This window comes from Aspergillus puulaauensis, chromosome 4, assembly GCF_016861865.1.
Source record: "Aspergillus puulaauensis MK2 DNA, chromosome 4, nearly complete sequence".
NCBI lineage: Eukaryota > Fungi > Ascomycota > Eurotiomycetes > Eurotiales > Aspergillaceae > Aspergillus > Aspergillus puulaauensis.
In genome coordinates, this window is record NC_054860.1 from 4,266,101 (window position 1) to 4,290,307 (window position 24,207).

Consider the following 24,207-nt stretch of genomic DNA (forward strand, 5'->3'; position numbering starts at 1 on the left):
CAACTGTAGGGCTTGTAGTTGACTGATCGGGTTACTGGGCTTCATGAGACAAATGGTTAATTCACCAAAGAGACGCATGGTGCATTTTATATCTTTACGTTCCTCGTCCCATCAATTGCCTTTGGCAATGAAACAATAGCTTGCATGGCTTCGCCTGATTACGCACTCCCATCGAGTGTTCAAGGACCCCTCCTCTCCTGTCAGCCACCTCATGTGTGTTTCTATGCTTGCGATTGCACATTTACATCCAAGTGGGCCAGTCTCTTTCTTTTCTGCCGCACCATCGTAGCGGGTGGAGTCTCTAGAATGGTATTAAAATACAGAATGAAAATAGATAAAGACACCATCAAGGTAAAAAGCAACGAGAAGGAACGAGTAGGGAGGAGAAGGGTAGGAGTGAGATGACGATATACCGTTCCATCCTCAGATGATCGTGACATGAGCAATTTGCGTGACCAACAGGACATGCGAATCAAGTTGCCATAGTGGCTTACTGACGTTGGCTGCTTCTCATTTGGATGGCCTACTGCAATAACACAGCCAAATACCACAAGGACTGCCTGGCCGGCGCCGAGCAGGTATTCCAGTGTGTCGGTTAACTGTAGTAAACGTGAGGAATGCCAAAAGAACCCATTGTTCGATCCAGAGCCATCAACAGCAACAACATATCAAGATATCACCACAGTATAGCGAGGTGGTGTATAGTTGCTGCACTCGGACCGTGCTACCAGAGGGCGTCTAGTCCGGACCAGCCTCTCCAACACGAGATATTCCACGAACACTCTGTCAGAATCAGCTAGCGTAATGTCCACCATGCAGATCCTGAATCAACGGAAAGCACATGGCAGCTTTGGCCGAGGCTCGATGTTGCTCTCGAGTGTTGGCTGAATATGACTGCTGCTTCAGTACAACCTCATGCGATGGACCCCTCGCGAGAGGCAAATGATACACCATAATATGCCGAATGATCTAGCAATAGCCTGCGATTGGCACTATGCTCACGTAGTAGACGTGCAAGCAAAAAGAGTCAACGTCTATTACCCACCGTGGCAACTTGGAATGAAACATCTAATGCAACGTCAACATCCGAAATACCAGCATTGAAGTCGATCTTGTTCTTCCGTAGAATCCTTCCTGGACAAGACCTTCCTCAGCAATGGCCATTAATGTCACTTGTTGCCCATGGAAGGTTGGTTGGTCCAAGCTCCCTCGAATGAGGCACCCCCCCAGCAATCCTTCACCTACAGAGCTAGCCCCATCGGAGTACAAGTGCCTGCATAACGGAATAATAGGAAAATCGAGAGAAATTGAAAAATACAAGTCGCAAATGAGTGGGGCAGGTGTGGGATGTCGCTGCAGGCTGTTTCCGTTAGGGCTAAACATGGCTTACTTTACAGTATCACTTGTCAAGCCAGTACTCTATTGAGAGATATTTCTCAGGTTCATTACAAGGACAGGAGTAATTGCGTGGAGCTAATTGTGGCGATTCTATCCTAGTATGACACAACGTACCGTTGCCCTCCTAGGACGCAATTTCTTATATGTGGCCCATCTCCCTCAATAAAGGACACTTCCCTGGAACTCCTGGATATTTATCTGCGTTCTACTGCTTTATTGCTACATTCGACTTTGTTATTAGGTCCATACTTCAGTCGCTCTGCATTTCCCGTCATGGCATCCTGGGACAATCGCGAGGTCACCAAGGAGCATCTTCTCCCCTACGTTGATTCAAGCACCACCGAGGGCGATGTTCAAGCAGCTCTCAAGACCTTGCCCTTTGAGCGCAATATATTCAAAGTACGTGTCATCTCTAGATCATGCTTTCACCTCCCTCTCCTCGATCGACCACGTTCGACCTGACTCTTCTCCAGCTGACAGCCAATGCGCCCGCCTTCTTTCCCACGTTCATGAAGCTATTGACCTGCTCATGGTCCCCAGACCGCACCTTGCGCTCTCGAGACTGGCAGACCATCGTCTTGCGAACCGCGGCTACCCTGGATGCTCCGTATGAATGGGACGTCAACGAGCCTGTCGGCCGTGTTTTCGGCTTCACGGATGAGCACCTGAAGTACCTCCGCAGCGGCGATTTGTCCTCTACTGAGCTTTTTACAGACCGCCAGCGCCTGGTCAGCTCTATCGTGGAGGACCTGTGCCTGAAGGACCGCGTCCCCGAGGAAAAGGTCCGTCGCGCCAAGGAGGTTTTTGGCGACACGGGTCTCATGGAGCTTTTCTTCATCCAGAGCATCTATGCCTTTCTGGCACGGACCATGAATAGTTGCAAGATTGACTTTGACGAGCCTATTCCTGGGCTGTTGGATATTCTGCGCAAGTACAACGGCCCGGCTATCGAAAAGGAGAACTTGTATACAGACTGAACTGGTGGCAACGAACCTCTGTTGGGTTTGAAGTTAGATATTAGTCTCCGAGAATATCGCAAATCACATCGGGCTCTCTGCTCTGCTTTACTCCATTCCCCCTCTCTCTAGCTTATGTGTAGCCTTGTTGTAGGATTGTCTACTTCACGGATCCACACAGCTTGCGAATCGTGGCTGGACTTGAGCCCTAACAGAGCATCAGACGGAGTTCGAGTCACCCAATCTCCCTTTGCTTTCATTTGGCTAGACTATGATCGGCAGTACCACTTCAATTTCGCCAATTTCGCCAAGCAATTACAGGCGAATTAAAGTATGTACACAAGCAACGCCAACAATCCTCCGCGGACGATCACCACGTATGCTTAGCATCCCTCCCCACCCCTGCAAGGAAAATAAATGTCTCTTTAAATAAAGTAATAGACCTTCTTCCGAGCTCCTACGGATTGGCCCGATGCATCCTCTAGCGCCTGCAGCACGACTTTCTCCAGACGGGGGCCTGATTCCCACGCCACACGGTCCACGGCGGGCGTCTGCAGCGAGCCGCTCTCGAAGAGACTCCCAAAATACGCAAGCAAATCCCCCTGTTCCGGCTGGGAGTATTGCGACAGTGCCTGTGACAGCCGGAAGTTCCTGAGCGTAATCTGCTTCCAGAAAATCAGCTCCTGAGTCAGGGGAATCGACACGGCCCCAGCGCCGCCCAGGGAGCCGTAGTTGACGTAGGTGGCCCCAGGACTGAGCAGTGCTGCTAGACGTGCGCCAGACTCGCCAAATACGGCGTCAAGAGCAAGCTTAATCCGCTTGCCCTCGGCCAGCGAAGCCAGTGCACCAGGCGCGGCCAGCTCCGACTCGGTCACCACCGCGTCGGCACCCAGGGCTCGTAGCTGTTGTCGAGACGAGTCCACATCATCTCGGTCGCGGAGGACGCCGATGCTATGGCACCCTCGTAATCTTGCGAATTGAATGGTCAGTTGCGCGATCACGCCTTGGGCGGCATTGAGCACGACCCAGTCGCCCGGCCGTAGCTCGCGCGCGGCGCTGTGCAGCAGCAGATACGCGGGGCCGCAGCCCATCTTCAGGAGGGACGCAGCAATGGGGTCCAGCGTTGCCGACACGCGAAGCAGGGCCGAAGCAGGCACAGTTGCATGGGAGCGCCATGTCCCCAGCCCGTGCGCGCGTGGGACGACGTGATTGCCCGGCGCGAGCACACCGACAGCCGATCCAACCCGCTCCACACGAGCAACGCCATCGTAGCCTGGGATCGGCTCGCCAGCATGGCGATACTCCGGCTGGACGGGGTACTTGCCAGCGACGACCATCAGATCCTGCGGGTTGATGGGCGCCGCCAGGAATCGGATGTGCACCTCGTCGGGGCCTAGTTGATCTTCGTGCTGTTGGCCATTCTCCTGATGCAGGCGAGCCACCTTTGCGGGTTCGGATGAGTGCTGTCGGAAGGTAATCGTCTGTTGAGACATTCTCGCTGAGATGTTGATTTGTAGGGTCAATGGGAACAATAGAAGGATAACAAGGTAGGGGAGCTGATGGTACCCCCAGCTCGATGAAACTACGTAGCGTTATATATCCCGTTGCTTGTACAATCCGGATCCGCAGTCAGTCTCTCCAGCTCCCAGTGGGAGTATACGAACCCGATGGGTCCGTCCATGCAAGGATGTAGCCGAACGGGCCGTCGAAGTGGAAAACTGGATCTTGCGTTTCACGGATGGGATCCGCAGGCTTCGTAAGTGCTTGTCTGCTTGGTAATACACTGCACAGGCCCCATGTCGGCTTGCCAGCCGGAAGTACGTTGAGATTTAGGGCGTAAGCCATCATTCTTCCCGCTCCGATCGGTCCACTTGGTTTGATATGCCATGCAACCGCCGACGCAGAGCTGTCCAGACAAGACTAGACAAGGCGAGTCTAGTACAGCATAAGCCAGCGCTAAGCCTGGGATCTTCGTCTAGTTGGGTACTCCTTTTTGACGATCATTGACCGGATTACAAATGTGTTTGCTTCTTCCATGCCCTATCTCGAGTTCATATTCTGGCTTGCTGGCTCCCAGGTAGAAAAGACAAAAGAACCCTCAGTTCTGCATTCCAAGGATTAGTCCTGCTCTTCATGCTCCATTTCCCACACCTAACCATAACACACCCAACGGACGCAGAAAATGTCTTCACAGGATATTGAGGCCAAGGAGGCGAACCCAACCGCCGTGCGCGAGCCAGAGGATATTCCCACTGCTCCTGCAAAGCCCAACCCAGCTGGCGAGATTCCCAACGGCGGACTGACTGCCTGGCTACAGGTTCTGGGCTCATTTATTCTCTTTCTCAACAGCTGGTCAGTTATCTGCGTGTTATTTCTGTCTCGCCTCCGGTTGCTGACTGGCATGTAGGGGCGTGGTCAACACCTTTGGTGCCTTTCAGAATTACTACAAGGCCAACCTGTTGAGCGATGTGTCCAACTCGGACATCTCATGGGTCGGTTCGCTGCAGGCGTGCCTGCTGCTCATCATTGGTGTCGCGACGGGGCCTCTGTTTGATGCCGGCTACTTCTACGCCCTCCTGACAACCGGGTCGTTTCTTGTCACCTTCGGCATGTTTATGACCAGCCTATGTACAGAGTATTGGCAGGTGATGCTTGCCCAGGGTGTCTGCGTCGGCTTAGGCAGCGGGTGCCTGTTCATTCCCAGCGTGGCCATCGTGTCAACCTACTTTACAACGAAAAAGTCCTTCGCCACGGGAATTGCTGCGTCTGGGAGCAGTCTGGGCGGCATTATCTACCCTATCGTCTTTGTCCGCCTCGAGCCTCGCATTGGCTTCGGATGGGCAACCCGGGTCATCGCCTTTCTCATGCTGGGAATGTTTCTCGTCTGCATCGCAGTCATGCGCGTGCGAGCCCTCCCGCCGCAGAAGCGCCGTCTGTTTGAGCTGCAGGCTTTCCGCGAGGTCCCCTTCACCATGTTCAGCATCGGCGAGTTCTTTGGCTTCATGGGCCTCTATATCCCCTTCTTCTACATCGAGTCCTACGCCACGAGTAAGGCGGGCACGTCCGCAGCCCTTGCCTTTTACATGCTCCCTATCATGAACGCCGGCTCTGCGTTCGGCCGAATCATCCCCAACTTCCTGGCTGACAAGACTGGGCCTCTGAACATGCTCCTTCCTTGCTCCTTCATCTCCGCGCTGCTCGCCTACTGCTGGATAGCGGTTGACAGCACCGCGGGCGTTATCGTCTTTTCTGTGTTATACGGTTTCTTTTCTGGCACCTTCGTTTCCCTGCCCCCGACCACCGTTGTCAGTCTATCGCCCAGTTTGAACGTCGTCGGAACTCGAATGGGAATGAACTTTTGCTTTGCTGGTCTCGGTCTACTGGTCGGAACGCCCGTCGCTGGTGCGATTCTGCAGTCCGGCAGCTGGCTGGGAATGCAGCTTTTCTGTGCGTCGTCCGTTGTGGTGGCTGGGGCTCTCATCGTCGTGGCGAGGATATCAAAGAATTCTACCATTCTAGCAAAGGCTTGAGTAGAACCAGTATCTTATATCAAGCTCCAAGGGGATGGTTGAGGCCCGTTTGAAGGTTGCATGGCGAGGATTAAAAAAATCGCTCGAAGGAGGGGGGTTACTTAGGGTTAAACAATGGCTAGAGTCAACTGGCCGTTCCAAGAGAGAGGGCAATCAGTAGTATTATGGTTGATTAGATAGAAGAATTGAAGTCCTATATGTCTAACTGAGTACCTGGCTGTTCGCTTCTCGCCCTTTAGCTGTCTACTACAAGCATCGTCACCCAACTGATAGGTTCCCTCAGTCCAACCACAACCTGATAGGAAAGGAATCATCACTATCCTCGTGTTACATCCAACCCTGAACATTGGCTGGTTGTCTGCAGTGTTCGGCTATCCAGAAGTAGTTGTCGTCATCGGCAACAGTTCAACGTGGCATTCACTCATGTCCTCGATCAAGGAAAGTGCGCCGAGTGTAGCGACAACAAACATGAAACAGGAGACATCACGACACTGGGATTGCATCTGGGGATAGTGTAAGCCACAAAGTGTAAGCCAGAGAGGGGTTTGTTCACCTGCATAAGACCAGTATACGAGGCCGTTGAGTCGCACCCACAATAGATCAAATACCGCAATGATGCTATTCCGGCCCCCCAGCACGTGTGTCCTGTGCTGCGCATATGGTCCGTGACTTCGCATTCGTTTTGCAATTTACCTGGCTGTACTGGCGACATATGGTAATTTTGCAGTTGACTGCGACCCACGGGGCGAGAGTTGCTGGACCAAACACTGGCCTTGTGGTCGTTGTTGGGGACTGGCTAGCGCTATGGGGCGACGTGGACTATTGTTAGCAATATATGACTATAAGAGTGTTGTCAGAATCAGGGCGAAGCAAATGACCTTCTATCAGACACCCCAGCCCTCTGTCTTCCTTTCTTACCTCTTTTTTTTTTTTTTTTTTACCCTTTGACTCCCAAACAGAGAAGCTCTCAATAATGGCAGATAGGCACTCATGGCAGTCCACCACCCAGCGCAAGCGAGATGTGCTGGATGCTCTTTTGCCCGCAGACTTCCGTCTTGATAGTGTCCCGTCTGCCGAGGAACAACGAGATGTAACGCAGTATATTCAGCAGTTCCTTTCAGCGAACGAGCGGGATATCACTGAGAACCACTCGGCAGCGGCCTTGGTCGACAAGCTCGCCTCAGGCGCTCTGGCCGCTACAGACGTTACCAGGGCCTTCTGCCACCGTGCTACCATTTCCCATCAACTGGTGATTCCGCGGAACCCTCGCCGGGAGTATATGGGCCCGATGCTGACGTTCATGGCAGGTCAACTGTCTCAGTGAGGTTCTATTCTCGCAGGCCCTGGCTCGCGCGCAGGAACTCGACGAATACCTGCGTGTCACTGGGAAGACTGTTGGGCCCCTCCATGGCTTGCCGATCTCTCTGAAAGATCAATTCCGTGTGAAGGATGCCGAGACATCAGTGGGATACGCCGCATGGCTGGGCAAGGTCGAGACCGAGGACACCGAGTCGTGGGTGGTGAAGGCGCTGAAGAACATGGGCGCGATTGTTTTCGCCAAAACCAACGTTCCGACCAGTCTAATGGTAAGTGAATATATTATATGTGATGCAGCCGTGGAGGCACACGACGCTGATACTGGCAATAGTGTATTGAGACCAACAATAACATTGTTGGCTACACCACAAACCCGCACAACCGACTGCTCTCCTCGGGCGGCTCCTCTGGTGGTATGTGAATAGCTTTGCCTGGTCTCTGGATTGACTAACGTGGGCTTCTTCCTTGAATTTCGCAGGTGAGGCAGCTCTTCTGAGCTTACGGGGAAGCATTCTCGGACTCGGTTCCGACGTTGGTAAGTCTTTTCAACCCTTAGGAGTCTTCTATTAGGAGCTAACCAGATGCCTGCGTACCATTATCTGCAGGTGCCTCTATCCGTTTACCGTGCTCATTCACGGGTATATCGGGATTGAAGCCGTCCCACGGGAGACTGCCATACCTCAATGTTGCGAACAGCGTAAGTATACGCGCAATACTTGTAGCCGTCCTTATGCTGATGAGAAATGCCGACATTAGATGGAAGGTCAAGAAACAGTTCCCTCTGTCATTGGTCCGCTAGGCCACTCCATTTCGGACCTTCGATTGATCACTCAAAGTATCCTTTCTAGCCAGCCCTGGCTTCACGACCCGAAGGTGAACCATTTGCCGTGGCGCTCGGCTGCAGAGGACGAGGTTCGGCAAAGTGTAGCTTCGAAGTCCCTGACCTTTGGTGTGCTCAGGACCGACGGTGTTGTCCAGCCGCATCCCCCTGTCACTCGAGCAATCAACGAGACGGTTCAGGCGTTAAAGGCGGCAGGGTATGAGGTTTGTTTCCATTCTGTGAAGTTGGTAGAGGCCGTTGCTGCAACATACTAACTCTTGGAAGGTGATCGAATGGACGCCACCTCCCCATGCAGAAGCGTTCCAGATCTTGGTATGCATTCTCCCTTCCTGCAAGCGCCATTTCTCACATTAACTCTGACTACAGTGGAATACCTTTGCTTCGGACGGCGGAGTCGATATTCACAACACGCTGCAGCAGAGCGGCGAACCTCCGGTTCCCCAGCTGTCAGTGTCCTACGGAGATACCCTGGGCCATCTACCATTTGGCACCGTGAATGACCTCTGGGCAAACCAACGACACAGGTATGACTATCAAACACGTTATCTCCGCTATTGGAACTCTACGGCGGGCCAGACTCGCTCCGGCCGGCCCGTGGATGCCATTATTGCGCCGGGAACCCCGACTGCTTCCCACAAGCCCTCGGAGGGTATGTACTTTGGCTACACCGGCGTTTACAATGTCCTCGACTTCAGTGCCGCGGTGATTCCAGTGACAAAGGCGGACCGGACGCTAGATGCGAAGGTCGACGATTACAACCCATCTGGGGACCTTGACTCCGCAATCTGGAAGCAGTGTATGTATCCTCTGATTCGAAGTTGGGTTGGTATCCTTGCTGACGCGGTAAAACGATTGTATCTTTGTAGATGAGCCTGATCTGTACCATGGCGCTCCCGTCGGCGTCCAGGTTGTTGGCAGAAGACTCGAGGAGGAGAAGGTACTCGCCATCGCAGAGGAGGTTCATAAGGCCGTGAAGTCCATATAAAGCAGTTGCGGGATGGCAGTAGATCGTTTTGTCGCCGGTAATTTCCCTCTGGCCAATATTATATTTACTTGTTATATGGTACAGTCCACTTCTACATCAAGCCTCTATCCATACGCTCCTTCTTTATTTTATTCTTTTTTGGTTACGTTTGGTTGTCATTTTCTTGTGTAGGGCTTCAGGCAAGTGACGCGTTGAATATATATTCTATATATATTCTATCCCACCTGAGAAAGAGAATACAGGACAGTCTCTCCATATGAATCAGTAATAACACAACTCACCATGGCACTCATTGCAGGCTCCATTGTTGGTTGTATATAGCGGCTATCCGTCCATCAACTTCTCCATTCCTCAACCCTGGTTATCCAATCACGCACAAGGACTTCAAAAACGCCAGTCTCGTCAATAGGAAGACCATGCGTACCACGGTCTAGGACAGCAAAGGTGGATCGTGGATAGAGCTCCAGCAAGCGAAGACTGTCTCGATAACCCACGCTCTCGTCGTGCCGCCCACATACAACCAGCGTGGGTGCAAAGAACTTGCAGTCTTCATTATCCAGGGAAAAAGATAACTGATACCGGCGTGGATCTTGTCGGATTGGATCGAGGACCGTATCGTCTGATGCCTCCACCGCTGGGTTGTATACCTCTGCGTATTTCGTCTTTAACGTCTCAATATAGGCAGGTGTTTGAATGGGAACGTTCCCAAGGCTTGTCCTGTCTCCCGCCGACAGGGCAGACATGAGTTGCTCGTTCGGGACTAGAGGCTTGAAAGGGTCGAGATCACGCCTGCTGTCCTCTGGCTCCATGAGCGGCACGCGTAAGAGTAGGCCGTCGACTTGGCTGTTATATCTCTGAGCTACTGCCCGTGCAAGATAGCCGCCACAGGAGGAGCCGACAAGTAAGAATCGTGATTCTCCAAGTCGAGCATCAACTAATTGTACCAGGCGGTGGTACACATCGTCTAGGTCTTTGACATTGTTCGCAGGCGTGTTTCCCATGCCCGGGAGGTCGACGTAAATTCGGCGAAGTCCTGGTGTTTTCTGGAAGATGGGCTCGAAGTCGCGCTGCTCAACTCTGCCGTCCGTCTGCCATCCGTGGATGATCAGTACGGGCAGCCCGTCGCCAAATTCCTGTGCCGATAGAACGGATGCCATTTCCCACCGGGTTATAATTTGAGAATATGGGGAGCCGAGAAGTTGGAGCAGCTGTAGAATTTGGTCAGTCACAATCACGCCATCTGGCAAAGTGAGACTCCTAATATAGCGTTATCCAGTGGGCCAATAACAGAGCATGGTTTGACAGGGATTCCTCTACCGCTACGGGCTATAAAGAGGGCTCATTAATATAAAAAAGCAGTCCTTCAGCCACTGGCTTTCACTACAAGATGATCAGTAGTTACGTTTCACATGAGATATGACAGCGACGGTGTAATGCACTGGCGATATAGTTACTTGGAAACGGCCTACCAATATTCTCCAGGATAAAAGTGACAGTTCTTGAAGCGCAGGATGCCCCTGTTAAGACATGCTTCGACTGCGAATAAGCATTCCGATTGTGGTAATCAATAACCTTCCCCTCCATCCCTGGTACGTTAAACGAGGCTATATCAATGCGATCTATGGAAGGAATGCCGATAGGACTAATTCCACGGCATAGCCAGTAGTGCAGACACCTGCATTGTCCGAGAAACTGGGATGTCGTCCAGGACTCGGCTGGGGAGCCATTTCCCCTGTCTGGCAGCAGTGGGTAGCGAGCGTATATTGAGAGATTGAAGTGGAACGCGTGCGGTCAAATAGCCAATTCAGTAGCGCAGTATCCCGGGTTGCCATTTAAACGATGTCTGGCGTCCGGCCGGTGGTTATAGGTATAATAAAGGCGAGCAAGTTCGCAAAACTCGCATGGATGATTGAGATATTGAGATGGTCCGAAGCCCGCTGACTGGGCACTATTTTGAATATCCTGCGCTGGTCTCCCGGTCCCCAGCGGGCTGCTGGTTTCTTGGTGGTTTACGCCCATTGCGCACGTCGGACCCCGAGATCCAGACTCGGTCCGGAGTGTAATATCCGTTTCCACAGCGACAAGTCCAGTGGCGCCAGTCTACCCCGGGCTGCTCGATTGGACCGCAGTTATGGGTGCAGTTTGGAGTCGGGGATGGCGGTCTCGGAGCTGGGGGCCTGGGAGACCCTGGAGGGGAACTGTCGCCGGACTGCAAGGAGGGAAGAGTCAGGTTGGACGCAAGGAATCAATATCCAGGACACTCACTGTCATTTTGATATCGAATACAGTTCAGAGGTAAGGGTGGTGGGAGAAGTAGAAATCCGATGTCCTCCGCGTTTCAACAGGCCATCTCAGTCTCTTGTGAGCCGCGGCCAATGTCATGCATGCACTGTCATCCGGTGAATGACGTGGATTCCCTGCTGGGCCCGATACAAGGCGCGGTGCTTACTGGAGGATGAAATGCATCCCTTGTCCAGACAATTGCAAAGCGCGGCAGGCCGGCTCCCTCCTGTTCACTTCATCTCGGGCGTTAATGCATACGAACATCGCCTCTGTTGAGCCAGCAGTGCAAGAAGACAGCCTGTATAGTAGGTGCCCAAACATGGCAATCAAACCAGAGGAGCCGTGTGAGGCTCAACACCAGATTTGAGGAAGGTGAGGGTGTCTATATAAGCTCGAAGCCCTGTGCAAAGTACGACATGATTGTGAGAACGTCCTCACCGCTTGTTCATCATTGATCTGAGAGTTCCCACTTTCAACTGTCCTTCCTTACTTGCCAGATCGTGGCGGCATATTTTCTTTGAAAACGCCATACAGCAGCAGCCCCGCAGCTATAATGGCCACTGATATCAACCAACTCTGCTGGGATCATGCAATTCAGGTAAGAATCCACCGTTCATGCGGAGACGGCCACTGACTGACACAGCTGTTCTTGCACCGGTCCACCCAAGATCCTAGCAAGCGGCGTCTGGCCAAATCCCTTCCAGCCTGCAGTCCAGAGGGTCTGGTGATGGAGGTCCAGCACCACCTGCGTCTGACCGCTACCGCCACTGGTGGGCTATGGGCAAGGCTGCAACGCTTCGCTGGAGTGCTCTCACCGTATTGCGTCACGATAGATGCTTTCGTTCAACACGATCCGCATAATACCGCTCTGGTTTGGGGGTCCATCCGGGTCATTATTCAGGTGCGTCGCAGGCCTCGTATTCTCTCTTGATCGCTGACCGGGCCTGCTTGCTGAGATCCTCGTCGCCCAACAACAAACTTCCGACGAGATCAATGAGGCCTTCGACTTTATAGGACACCAAGTCGACAATTACCACAAGTCTCTCAGCCTGTTCCCAGACGAACTGCGAGAGACAACCACGCAGATATATGCCTGCGTGTTCGAGTTGATCCTGCGCGTCCGGGCCTATCTCGAACTTCCCCCTAGACGCCGGTTTCTAAAGGCTGCCCTGGGCGCATTCAGACCTAAACTGGAAAAGGTGCAGCAGTCCATTCGACGATGGGATCAAATCCGAGATCAAACGTTTCGACTTGCAGCAGAAAAGGGTAAGCCCCCCGCCAGCACAACTTCCCGATGCAGCGAATGAGAGAGACGATGCTGATCTGTACCACAGTAAATCGTTGCGAGGCTGAGCGTAAGTAGCCCATCCCCCTTTTTCCTAGCCCCTCATCGCTTACTCTTAAACCGCTACAGGCGTGCGTGAGAACCAGGCGGGTGAGTCTTGCCACTCCTCGACGCGATGTCGTAAAAGTTGACCCATATACTGCAGCAATGGAGCGTACCAAGAAAATAGGTATGAGCGCTGCGACCACTGTTTCATCTTAGGGGCGGTCGCATGGCTGATTCTGTTCCCTTTTCCCCTTTTAACGAAAGAATCCGAGGTTGATAAAATCCACCGCTGGCTCGATATACCCCAGGCCACGGCTCAGAACAACTCCGATCGGCGAGATGGGACTTGCACTTGGATCTTGCAGCATGAAACATTTCAGCAGTGGACACAGCGTCCTGGAGAGGGCTGCTTGTGGATTCACGGCAAACCAGGTAAGGCGCACTCCCTTCGTGACAGAGCCATGGCCTTCAGTGTTAAGCGAGCCATATATACTGTATAGGATGTGGAAAGTCCACCATGGCAAAATATCTAGCTTCCACGATGAAGACCCCATTCATCTTCACCCATTTCTTCCGTAGTCATGGAGACTTTCGGTTTGGGCTGGCGTCAAGCTTTGCCTTGTCGTTGATCTCCAAAGCCCTGGATATCCCTGATGTTGTCGAAGCACCCGGGGCTGCGCAGGTGCTAGCTAATATAAATGCCTTGATGGCAATCCCATCCAGTAAATGCACGCTGCAGCAACTGTTGGCGATCCTGGATCAGCTTTTGCATCTGCTCCCGGCTGTCACTATACTTGTTGATGCTTTGGACGAGTGCCGGGATATTGAACCGCCAGGCGACGATGCTCTTTCCAGCTTTCTGCGTCGCTCTGGCACACGCAAGGACTACCGGGTTATCCTGTTCTCCACTAACCATCATTTTGACCTGGCCAGTGCAGCTGGTACGGACCACGCAATCGCGATGGATGAGAAAGCCATCGCCGGCGACATCCGCCTGTATCTGGAGAGTGAGATTGACAGAGCTGGACTCGGGGACCTGCGAGACAATATCTTGCAAAAGGGCTTAGAAGAGAGCAGAGGTATGTTTCTATGGGTCGTTCTAATGATGAAGCACGTTAGAGCCGCGTGCAATCTGAAAAAGTGTCGGGAGTCACTGGACGAGTTACCCCCAGGGCTATTCCAGATTTTCGACACGTCTCTTAGGAAGACTGCAGAGAGCTTGAGCCAGGAAGACCATGAGTTGCGGTATAATGTCCTGCTCCTCCTGGTTGGGGCCCATGAGAACCTCACGGCGGCCGAGATTTCGACGGCCATGGCCTTCTCCCCAGACACGCATGAGCTCGACAGTGAATTGAAACTGATTAACGCGGAGACCCGAATTGCGAGGGTGTGTCGCCCTTTTGTCGAGCTTACTCCTGACCGACGTATTCAGTTCATCCACAGCACAGTCAAGGAGTTCTTTCTCGGGGAGCAGGGCCGCTCTTCGCAGTGGCAGAGGAACGATAGTGCCTTGCACTTATCCTTGCAAGATTGCCATGAATCGCTGGCACGTAGGACGTTGGCATCGTTGACTCAGAGTGTGTATCAAACCTGGCAGCATTCCGCCAGACTCCTCCAACAGCATCTGATGCCGGGGGAAGACCTGGGTACAGGACTGGGGGAACCTACTACTATCAGCCAGCACAATGACTTTTACAATTACTCTTGCCGCCACTGGCAGGATCATCTTACCATGCTGGCAGAACCGGATCAAATCATTCTTGATTTATTCCGCAAATTCCTCCAGCAAAATGGCTTCGTCGCTTGGTCCGAGGCGATAGTTGATCTGGCAAATTTGAGTGCCCCTTCTGCTCAGGTTTCTGTGCGAGCGGCGCTTCAACAGTGGCATTCAGTAACCCTGAATCCCGGGCTGAGACCGAAGGCTCCCTTGGATGGTTACTTCTTGGACGCGCATCAGGCATTGAGAGACGAGCTTGCCGAACAGGCGCAAAGCGCGGTATTGCCTTACCTCCCTTTGGCTCGCCTCGGCGAATTCTACAACGTAGGAGGAGAGACGGTTGAGGAATGGGAACTTGGATATAGTTTCAAGAAAGAGGTGGTCAGTGGCTACGAAGCTACTTTAGGCAAACGCAATCGGTTCACCCTCAACGCTAGAACGAGCTTGTACCAGGAGTATCTCTGGAAGATGCGAATGGACGAGGCTAGGGAAGGGCTGGCTGAGGTTGCAAAGCTGCAGCTTGAGTCTGTAGGAACCGAGGTGCCGGACTATTACACTACTCTTTTCTATCTGGGAGCTGTGGAATTCCATCTTACCATGTTCGAGGATGCCCGTCAAACGTTGGGGACTTCTGCGGATGGTCTAAAGCGGCTTCTCGGAGACGTCAACTCCAAGGCAATCCAGGCAGAGCTTTTTATTGGATATGCACTGGAGGCAGAAGGCCGCTTGAGTCTGGCAGCCGCTCTCTATGAGGAGATATGGAACAAATGGACGGGCATTGCTGGTGGGGCCAGCGGAATCAGCCTGATGATACAAACCGCCCAAGGCTCATGCTGCAGAAAGATGGGCTACTTGGATACTGCCAGGGACCTACTTTACCATTCCTGGACAGAGAGAAAGCACCTGTTCACGGTCGAAAATAACGTCACTGTGGATTCAGGTATTCAACTGGCCATACTGTGGCGGGACTTGGAAGACAGCCAAAGAGCAACGAACATCCTGGCCGAAGTAGTGAATTCCAGCATCTTTCCAGCAGACTTCGAACGGTCGTGCCAGGTCGAACATCTTCGTGCTCTGATAGACTTCGACAGCGGTCGATACAGGGACGGTGAGAACCGCCTGCGCCGTTGCTTGGAACAGGCAGATAATGGACACCATGGTGTCCATAATAGAGAGCTTCTGTGGATCCGGATCACCCTCGCAGACACCCTTCGGCGTCATGGAGAAGGCGATGACGCTTTGATGCTTTTCGCTAATCTAGTGACGCGATTGTCGTTGGCGGATGAGCTTGTCGATGAGCCTGAACCGCGCCACCAGTTAGAAACTGCAGAGGAAGCTCTCCGATACTTAAAGTCCTATAATCAGGCCGCAGCAGCAGAGCTTCTCCAGCGCCATCAGCTCAAATGGAAGCGAACAAGAGATTTCTGGGTTCTTCAAGGCGGCCCTATATCCGATACCGCCTGGATGGCTCCCCCTCGGGACGGTCCAGATTAGATTCGAGATAAAGAGTATACAGCAGTGGCTGAGCATCCGTGATAGGGGTTTTTTCTATGTAATTTGGATTTGTTGCTTCCACTACTAGTATATGAGAATGTGAGACCGCTTCTGTGGTTGGCTGCCGGCCCAGTATTCGGGCATTAACGGGTCCGCTTTGGGGGAAAAAGGGTATCTCTCTCGTGTTTGGTTGTATTCTTATTCGCCCAAGGCGTTATATCTGCAGTGTCAGCTCGCCTCGCTTGTATCTGCAGACGGTGAGGCGCCCAACCGCCGTACACCCCGTGGAGCAACAAGCTTGGGCGCCAATTTGCCCTGAAGATGAGCCCCATTATCTGCTCTGATAAATACCATCCATCCAGCCGCTGAAACCCCAGCCCGTAAAGCCGCTGCATGGACAGTTCATTCTTCCATATACCCGTCCACTCATCGTTCCTACCTACCATGGCGGCTGAAGAAGACATGCCCTTACTTGGGCCACGCACACAGCCCGCGACCAAATCCGAAGTCAAAAGGGTGATGCTCGCAGGCTTACCGATGTAGGCGAGGAGTGTATGTATCTATCGGGCTATTTGAATGACTGACCTCGAGTACAGGCTGCTTTTGACGGCCGCCGATGGCGCCTTTATGCTTGCGTCGTTCTCAACGCTGGGTAGTTGATTAATGCGGCCCTACACTCGCCCAAGACAACTAACAGCTTCATTGCTAGGTTCAAACTTTGGTCACCTGGGCGATGCCGCCTGGGCCATTATGACCTATCAGGTCGGTGTAATAATCGGTCAATCGATTGTTTGTATTCCTCAGCCTATGAAGGCATGTCGGGCAGCTAACCATTCCTGCTACTCGCCACAGTACAGCCGCCTTTCCGACCGATATGGGCGCAAGCAAATTATGCTCTTCGCTCACTTCCTGTTCATCGTCGGCACATTCTGTGCATGGTTCGCCCCTCCAAGCCCCTGTCTACCGATCTTTGGCTCTGCTCATACGCTGACCCCATCTTAAGGCAGGCGCCGGGCTTCTGGTATATTGTTGCGGCACGGTTCCTCGTAGGGTTGGGGACCGCCGGTATGCCGCTCATGCTCAATACCATCCTGAACGGTAGGTGATGATTTCCTTTTCGAGTGTCACTTCGGATGTGCTGAGACTTGCACAGATATATGCAGCCAAAGGAGTAGATCTGCGTTGCATGGCGGTGTCCTCGTTGGTCAGTTCTTGGGCAGCATTGGTGGAGGATATACCTTGGCCAAATATAGTCCGCAGATGTATGCGTGCCCACTATCACCTTCCAACTTTCCAGTACAACTAAAAGTTTCCGCCAGGGTCTTTAGATGCGAGTTTATATGGGCACTCTTGTCCTTTGCTATTTTGTGCTGGTTCCTGCCCACTAGCAATCTCGATGACCTGCCCGCCCAGTGTAATATTAGAGGAGCCTTCGTACTTGCATTTAGTCTGGTATGCTTGGTTGTTTGCCTCGACAACGACCTTGTGGCATTCTGGGTACCTCTAGCTCTATGCATCGCCGCTGCTCTCGTATTCGGCTGGCTAGAAAGGCATGCCACCGTTTCCCTGGTCCCTTGGGAGAGGCTGCAGGATAGGCCCATGATGTATGTCATTGGCATTGCGCCCATAACAGCGTTTATTGACATGTCTGTAAGTGCAATGCCCACTCGGATCAAACTGTGCAGTATAGCTGATTTCCGGCTTCCAGATATTAAGCCTTATTCCATACTATGTGCAGGCGTCGCACACTGGCTCCATAGTCACCATCGGCTGGCTAAACATGACATTCACAGTGGCAGAAATATTCGGCCACTTCTTATGCTCGTTGATCCAACGGGACCGGCATGTTTTCATCGCTTCCCGGGCTTTATCATCTTTGAGTGCTGGGGTCCTTTTGATCAATAAAGGTACGCCATGCATCGTCCTCCTGGAACTCTTGAATCTTGACTTATCTTAACAGACTGGGTGAAGTTGGTGGGTTTGATCTTGGCAGGCTTGAGCTCTGCCCTTGCCAATGGTAACTCGATGACAATGATTATACGGCACACAGAGGTCAAGGCAACAAATAAGGGTGAGCCGAATCCTGCCACGACGAGGATGACTTAACATTGTCAATAGATCGGGGTATTTTGTACGGCATCTACCATCTGGTTATTTCCATTGGGAACCTCCTCTCGCAATCCATGATCATTTGGATGCTCCAAGGCCTCATTGCACGCTACATTCGATCCAGCCTCGATCATGACTCTTCAGACGACATAGACAAGGTCTGTTCTATAATACCATTGCGCGCATCCACTTCCGCTAACCATCGGCTTGCGCAGCTTGTCAAGAAATGTCTGGAAAGCTTTGACTACATTGACACACTCCCCGACTGGCTGGGTCTGTCAGTGCTGCAGTCGTTCCTGGATGCTATACGGACCTGCATTAGTATGACGTCCACCCAATATTCACTGGCCAGCCGAGTTCTTGGAACTGACTATACAATCACTAGGGTACATTCTGGCTATTTCATGCATGGGGGCGCTCATTGCCTTCCGCTACGGTTCCAGGAATCCAGAGGCAAGAGAACAGGAATCCACTTGACGTGAATGTTCGACACTCTGATTCCAATTATCCTTCCTGTTCTGGGATGTGAACAGGGTTGGTAAATTAATAGTCCTGAGAATTCGACAGAGACAGACAGTTAATGACTTACACCGAGGATAACTGCATAGCCGAGGTCCAATAGACAGTCCCTTTCACGTATTTAGTAGCACAATCCCCAATAGTCTACCCTTTCAAAACTCCTCAAAATGACATTCAAGTCGTTGCTGTACAGTACATCGAGCGATGGAAAAGTCGCCTACATCACCTTAAACCGCCCAAAGCAGCACAATGCTATCGATCAGCACATGCCCCTCGAGATACGCACCGCTGTTCAGGCCGCCAATGCAGACCCCGGCGTTCACTGCATTGTAATAAAAGGCAACGGTCGCGGCTTCTGCGGTGGCTATGACCTCGATATCTACGCTGCAAATGCCCAGCGTGGAGAGACGGCGGGCAGTCAAGATCTGTCTCGTGGGTATGAGCCATTCCAGGACTATCTGTCCATGAAGGAGTGCACAAACTGCTATTCGGAGCTGTTTCACAGCCACAAGCCGACAATTGCTCAAGTCCACGGAGCGGCCGTCGCAGGGGGGAGTGATATTGCGCTTTGCTGCGACATGGTTGTCATGGCCGAAGACGCGAGAATTGGCTATCCCCCGAGTCGGGTCTGGGGGTGTCCGACTACGGCAATGTGGGCGTGTCGCATTGGGCCGGAAAAGGCCAAGAGGATGTTGTTTACGGGCGATCTAGTCAGCGGCACTAGAGCTGAAGCTATGGGTCTTGTTCTCAAGGCTGTTCCGTCTGCACAGCTGGAGGAGACGGTCAGGCTGCTCACAGACCGGATCAAGACGGTTCCTGTCAACCAGCTCTGGATGCAGAAGCAGGTTATTAATAGCACGATTGAAGGGACGGTCTCATCATCACAACGGCTTGCGACGGTCTTTGATGGCATCACGAGAAACTCGCCAGAGGGCATTCAGTTTCAGCAGCTTGCACAAGAGCGAGGCTTCAAAGCAGCAATATCGGCCAGAGATGAGCCAGGGCGGAGTGAAGAATATAGAAAGAGGTGGAAAAGTGTGCTTTAACTATCTATGTATTTATCTAGAATATAGGCATCGACACCACATTCCCATAGTCAATGTTCGACGCATCTGCCTCGACTCTGTCAATACAGCTGCTGAACAGCCGGTCCCATACCCTCGTCTGTTTTCCATAGTTGAAGCTCTTCCTCCATCCCTTGCGATGATGCATGTCGTGGTCTTCCAATGCCAACTCGGCGTCACAGAGCTTCAGCATCCATGTAATTGGCGAAGGCACGATAGTATGGACTCGGACGCCACTGTGGCCCATAACTTCGGCGTAAGTGACGTACTCGTAGCACATCCACCACTCATAGAAGCCCAGTGGGAGACCGATGGCCGACAACGTGGCGAAAGTCAGGATTGGCACAAGGACCATTTCGATCATTTCTTGTTCGTCATCGGCAAACGCGGAGAAAACGGCGGTGGGGTGCTTGGTTAGATGGTGGGTGCGGTGGTATTTCCAGAGATAGGGCACCTCGTGGCAGGCCCGGTGGTAAATGTAGAACCAGAAGTCGATAAGGACACCGTACAGGCTGATCTTGGCAATGAAGGGCGCCCACGAGGCTGTGTCCCTGATCGCATCCAGTGGAGACACAGCAGGGTTATAGGTGACAGCAACAGCCATCGCCACCCGAAAGCCTGCGGTCTTGTGCATCGAGCCAATCATCTTGCCCACGCCGGTGTTAGGTATGCCGTCTCGATCGTGAACATCTCCATCTAAGCAGCCGTGTTCGTATGATAGACGACGCAGCATGCGAACTTCATGGATCGCCACCCCTGTGTATGCACCGTTGTAGAGGAGAAAGGTGGCAAGCTTTCCGAGGCCGTTCCCAGTCAGAGTGACCCAAGCTTGGTGCAACAACAGAGGAAATGCGGCGAAGACGACGATAAAGAGGTGCTGCGAGAGCTGCGACATGTATGGGAGCTTATCGGTCTTCGGATGGACAGGCAGTGGCTTGTTTGGAAAGACGAGGTAGAGGTTGAGGAGATCAATGAAGCGCTGGTAGCCGTTCCATGTTCCCCGGTCCTTGAGCGGCCAGTCCGAAGTCATGGAATGCTGGTTAACGTCTGTAGCCCGACCCATTTTGGCGGTTCTTGTGTGGCTTTGGTTGATGTCTGTTATCCATCTTGAGATTGAGGTTGGGTCGTTGGTATTTAAGGTCTCTCGGCCCGAGGGTATCCAACACAGAGCATCACCATGTGAAGACACTTGCCATGTCCTCAATATCTGTTCATGTTGTCTGGTATGGGGTTACCGTTACCCCTCCTGGTTCTGTTGGGGTGAATATCAACCATGCTCGCAAGCGCTACTCCATGCGGTCTAGGGCATCTGCACCTCGTCCAATAATAAGTTATTATGTTCTGTGGGGCGCGCTAAAGTGTCCCAGAATCTGCCAGATCGCTGCTCCACCGAAGTTCTAGAAAGCATAGGGGTACCATCACAGCTCCAGGTCTCTCAGTATGCCGCCAGTCCCCCGCATGATGGACTCGGTCCTCCTCATTCAAGATCGCCATGATCGTCATCGTTGAAATGTGTGCCCCGTCTGCAACGTGAAATCGAGGAACAGTAAAATTTCTACAGGGCGGCGGAAGAAGATGGCTTTGTATTCTGACCATATCTGTGGTCTTCATGATAACAGAAATGTAGTGATGCAGTTCCCTTGTAAAGCCTTTATGAAAGGCCTTGGAGTACGAAAGCTGAGAATGGCTTAAAGCATGTGCTGGACTAAGCCTGGTCCTCTAGTTCATGTTGTTGGGGTAGTTATGCCACGCAATTGATGGAGATTCCACGATATTGTTTACTCAATATGTTCCGAGTACTGACAATACAGCTTTGGTACTTGGATGTTAAGACCTCTGTCGAGCATAATGTCCTAGCAAGTACACATTCCAATCTTCCATTCAGGATACACACTTGATATCCTATCCATGTATGCAATTACCTAAATTAGTTGATTTGTACCAGATCCAAGCTCAATCACAGGCTCGGTGTGAATCCCTCAACATTTACATTCCAGCCAGCAGGGAAATGCGGGCCCACATCCCCATCCCATCCTCCAGCCATCATAGCAGTCGCAAGTAACAGACCTCCGGCATTTGGGAAATACGGTGTGGCCACCCGCTCTCCTCCCTCGGGGTACCCGGCGTCGTCATAGTCATAGTATGGATGCAGGAGATAGGCAACGGCTTGGTCTACATCGCCTAGTCGAAGGCTATTCATGGAAAGCATGCTAAAGTCCCAGCCAAACACGTCTTCAAGTTCCCACAGGTTCCAGATTAGTTCGGCGGTATTGCGCATGACGGTCAAGTTGACAGGAGGCCCCGTTGATGGAGGTGGAAGCAGGCCGTATATACCAGCCATCGCGGGGTGGTCCTGCACTGTTGTTGTCCCTTCTTTCCACATGTCTGGGATACCCTCATATACGGCATAAGAGTTGTTAATAACTGGGAGTGGCGCGAGGTTATCCCGCACCTCAACCCAGCCTTTGGGCACTGACACTCCCTGGCGCTGCTTCCATTTGATCGCGATATCCAGCCCGAATCGCCAATATGCCAGCTCGAATGTGGGATTAACTGTTGCATTAGGATTGGTATTCTCGCTGACGGGGTACATCGGCGGGCCAAGATCGTAAACCTGGCTGGTTGCATTCCACCAAGCATATGATGCCATAAAATCGGCCGTAGCGGTGACGACCTCATCCCATTCTCGCAAGGTCTTACTGTTTGGGGCAGCTCGGTAAACATATTCAGCAAAATGCATCACATGCGGTTGCTGCCAGATGAGCAGGACGTTGATCTCCCCAGGTGCGCTCCTGCCGGTGGGGTCTGTCATCTTGCCCCAGCGTGCGCCTGCGTATCCCTGTGCTGCAGCTCTGTCGATACTGGATTGGAGGAAGCGTTGGTACGTGCTGGGGACTGTCCGCGAAAGAAGATCATGGTGTCCCCAGCGGGCGAACTGCAGGCAGTGCCACAATACCATTTCCAGCTATTATTCCTCCTTAGTCTAATTACTAGCATCTAGCTCGGTGATATTTAAAACTCACATGAAATTTACCATACCAACCGTTATTCACAAGGCCTAATCATATACCGTTAGTTTGAATATGGTAGGGCTACCCGTATATCGTACCGGACTCTGCATATATTAGTATATAAGACCTGTATGGTAGCCAGTACATACCTTGAGGGGGATTGTGGGACGCTGAATTTACAGCAACAAGATACTGCGACAGGATTATGCGTCGTTGCAGTTCAGTTGCGTTGTCATTCTTGGTGGCGGAGAGGTCTATGAATGCACCTGAGGTCCAGTAATTGGCCCACCATTCTCGAGACTCTGAACAAATCTCGTTGTAACTGGGCAAGCTGCCGACCCTATCTGTCGGGGAGAAGGCAACCACTAGATGCAGAGTATCAGAGGCGGATGGTGTGAACACAAACCTGTTCGTACTGGGCAGAGGGCCGGAAATAGACCCATTTGTGCTCCATTTTGCAAAGGTATATTGCACGTTGCTATCAGCCGTATGTCTGAAAGCCGCCGTATGGGCAGTTGAATGGACGTTGACTGTGTTATTTGCAGTCTCATTCCACACCCCAACGTATGGGGCGTCGAACTTGTTGGTATCAGAGTACGGAAAGTCGAAGAAGAGACCCAGATCTCCAGATACCAAAAGGTCAGACTTGATCTCGATCCCAAGAACAGGGTCCGCCGGATGGCTTGTTACTTGAACTGATACGCTGGATCCATTATACTGGAATGTTGACGCAATGAGGGCACTCCAAAGGTCCAGGTCCTGGGACTTGTCAACGAGTTGCTCTTCAGTAACGACTTCTCCGCCGAAATATAGGCCAATATTTGCCATGTTAGCCCTTTGGGGATTCTGAATTAGCCAGTTTGATATGTCTTCTTCCGCCGGATTAGGTATGCCATAATTCACAAGTCGCCCGTGGGACCACCAGTCGACGCCGGTGAAATCTACAAACAGTCAGTCTCCATAGTTTGGCAAGGGCAGGACACTACCGGAAGTTGAGGTCTGCCCAGGCGTGGTCGGCAGGCTGAAATTATGCCAGGCCCAGGTGCTCTGTATTGCAAATGGAGAAAAGGTCTGGAGGCCGGTGATGTCGGCCCCGAAAGCAAAATCGCCATTTCCCACCTGGAGAGGCGTCGTGGGCGAACTGGCGTTGCGGTGCGGATTGAAGGACCTGACGATGTCGCGTCGTTGGGCTGGGCTAATAGCACCGGCCCCAGTACCAAGCAGCAAGTATAGCAGGCAATTTACGTAGTTCATACTTGGATATTGCAGCAAGTGAACTCAGTGTCTATTCACAACATATAACTGAACTGTTGGAGGTGCATCTTTACTGTGACTCGTGGAAGTATATTCGCCGTTTCTCCGCAGACCTTCTCATTCATACTCCAACTATGTGGGGTTACAGCTCACAATTTGCCTAAACATGGCAGCTTATAAGAAGGCAATAAATACGTTACTGTCATAATTACTTATCCACCGGATGTAATGATTTGTGGTCGTCTGCGGATATATATTTCCAACATGGACCTCGTCAATAAACCACAACCACACATTAGAGAATTCATAAAGTATTCGCGACATAATGATATACATTCAGGTGAATATTAAACACGGCATATCAGTTTTGAACAGTACTCTAACTGCGATATACTGATA

The 24,207-nt window shown here is 52.0% G+C and overlaps 12 protein-coding genes across 12 annotated transcripts; 7 read left to right on the top strand and 5 right to left on the bottom strand.

Annotated features, from left to right (window-relative positions):
* Positions 1–1,671: 1,671 nt before the first annotated feature.
* On the top strand, positions 1,672–2,375 carry APUU_41678S (carboxymuconolactone decarboxylase family protein; the record flags this gene model as incomplete). Its single annotated transcript, XM_041704888.1, has 2 exons — positions 1,672–1,797; positions 1,872–2,375. 2 exons carry the CDS (start codon positions 1,672–1,674, stop codon positions 2,373–2,375), a joined length of 630 nt encoding a protein of 209 aa, XP_041557428.1.
* Positions 2,376–2,779: 404 nt separating this feature from the next.
* On the bottom strand, positions 2,780–3,847 carry APUU_41679A (MDR family NADPH-dependent oxidoreductase; the record flags this gene model as incomplete). The annotated part of the gene is made up of 1 exon (XM_041704889.1): positions 2,780–3,847. The coding sequence occupies one exon, from the start codon at positions 3,845–3,847 to the stop codon at positions 2,780–2,782; it is 1,068 nt and encodes a 355-aa protein (XP_041557429.1).
* A 689-nt stretch (positions 3,848–4,536) lies between these two features.
* On the top strand, positions 4,537–5,884 carry APUU_41680S (uncharacterized protein; the record flags this gene model as incomplete). Its single annotated transcript, XM_041704890.1, has 2 exons — positions 4,537–4,706; positions 4,762–5,884. 2 exons carry the CDS (start codon positions 4,537–4,539, stop codon positions 5,882–5,884), a joined length of 1,293 nt encoding a protein of 430 aa, XP_041557430.1.
* A 973-nt stretch (positions 5,885–6,857) lies between these two features.
* Positions 6,858–9,027, top strand: APUU_41681S (uncharacterized protein; the record flags this gene model as incomplete). The annotated part of the gene is made up of 9 exons (XM_041704891.1): positions 6,858–7,133; positions 7,192–7,470; positions 7,533–7,614; positions 7,680–7,736; positions 7,807–7,898; positions 7,958–8,245; positions 8,307–8,354; positions 8,409–8,838; positions 8,909–9,027. 9 exons carry the CDS (start codon positions 6,858–6,860, stop codon positions 9,025–9,027), a joined length of 1,671 nt encoding a protein of 556 aa, XP_041557431.1.
* A 335-nt stretch (positions 9,028–9,362) lies between these two features.
* Positions 9,363–10,184, bottom strand: APUU_41682A (alpha/beta fold hydrolase; the record flags this gene model as incomplete). The annotated part of the gene is made up of 1 exon (XM_041704892.1): positions 9,363–10,184. One exon carries the CDS (start codon positions 10,182–10,184, stop codon positions 9,363–9,365), a length of 822 nt encoding a protein of 273 aa, XP_041557432.1.
* A 791-nt stretch (positions 10,185–10,975) lies between these two features.
* Positions 10,976–11,298, bottom strand: APUU_41683A (uncharacterized protein; the record flags this gene model as incomplete). The annotated part of the gene is made up of 2 exons (XM_041704893.1): positions 10,976–11,236; positions 11,293–11,298. The coding sequence occupies 2 exons, from the start codon at positions 11,296–11,298 to the stop codon at positions 10,976–10,978; spliced, it is 267 nt and encodes an 88-aa protein (XP_041557433.1).
* A 565-nt stretch (positions 11,299–11,863) lies between these two features.
* On the top strand, positions 11,864–12,786 carry APUU_41684S (uncharacterized protein; the record flags this gene model as incomplete). Its single annotated transcript, XM_041704894.1, has 5 exons — positions 11,864–11,908; positions 11,954–12,211; positions 12,267–12,576; positions 12,645–12,665; positions 12,725–12,786. 5 exons carry the CDS (start codon positions 11,864–11,866, stop codon positions 12,784–12,786), a joined length of 696 nt encoding a protein of 231 aa, XP_041557434.1.
* Positions 12,787–13,181: 395 nt separating this feature from the next.
* Positions 13,182–15,851, top strand: APUU_41685S (uncharacterized protein; the record flags this gene model as incomplete). Its single annotated transcript, XM_041704895.1, has 1 exon — positions 13,182–15,851. The coding sequence occupies one exon, from the start codon at positions 13,182–13,184 to the stop codon at positions 15,849–15,851; it is 2,670 nt and encodes an 889-aa protein (XP_041557435.1).
* A 393-nt stretch (positions 15,852–16,244) lies between these two features.
* Positions 16,245–18,442, top strand: APUU_41686S (MFS transporter; the record flags this gene model as incomplete). Its single annotated transcript, XM_041704897.1, has 11 exons — positions 16,245–16,390; positions 16,448–16,503; positions 16,561–16,640; positions 16,704–16,789; positions 16,855–16,949; positions 17,005–17,113; positions 17,171–17,501; positions 17,560–17,758; positions 17,812–17,922; positions 17,970–18,118; positions 18,176–18,442. The coding sequence occupies 11 exons, from the start codon at positions 16,245–16,247 to the stop codon at positions 18,440–18,442; spliced, it is 1,629 nt and encodes a 542-aa protein (XP_041557436.1).
* Positions 18,443–18,646: 204 nt separating this feature from the next.
* Positions 18,647–19,525, top strand: APUU_41687S (putative secondary metabolism biosynthetic enzyme; the record flags this gene model as incomplete). Its single annotated transcript, XM_041704898.1, has 1 exon — positions 18,647–19,525. One exon carries the CDS (start codon positions 18,647–18,649, stop codon positions 19,523–19,525), a length of 879 nt encoding a protein of 292 aa, XP_041557437.1.
* A 16-nt stretch (positions 19,526–19,541) lies between these two features.
* APUU_41688A (sterol desaturase family protein) lies at positions 19,542–20,606 on the bottom strand (the record flags this gene model as incomplete). The annotated part of the gene is made up of 1 exon (XM_041704899.1): positions 19,542–20,606. One exon carries the CDS (start codon positions 20,604–20,606, stop codon positions 19,542–19,544), a length of 1,065 nt encoding a protein of 354 aa, XP_041557438.1.
* Positions 20,607–21,500: 894 nt separating this feature from the next.
* APUU_41689A (uncharacterized protein) lies at positions 21,501–23,808 on the bottom strand (the record flags this gene model as incomplete). The annotated part of the gene is made up of 5 exons (XM_041704900.1): positions 21,501–22,508; positions 22,567–22,601; positions 22,653–22,658; positions 22,704–23,495; positions 23,541–23,808. 5 exons carry the CDS (start codon positions 23,806–23,808, stop codon positions 21,501–21,503), a joined length of 2,109 nt encoding a protein of 702 aa, XP_041557439.1.
* Positions 23,809–24,207: the final 399 nt, after the last annotated feature.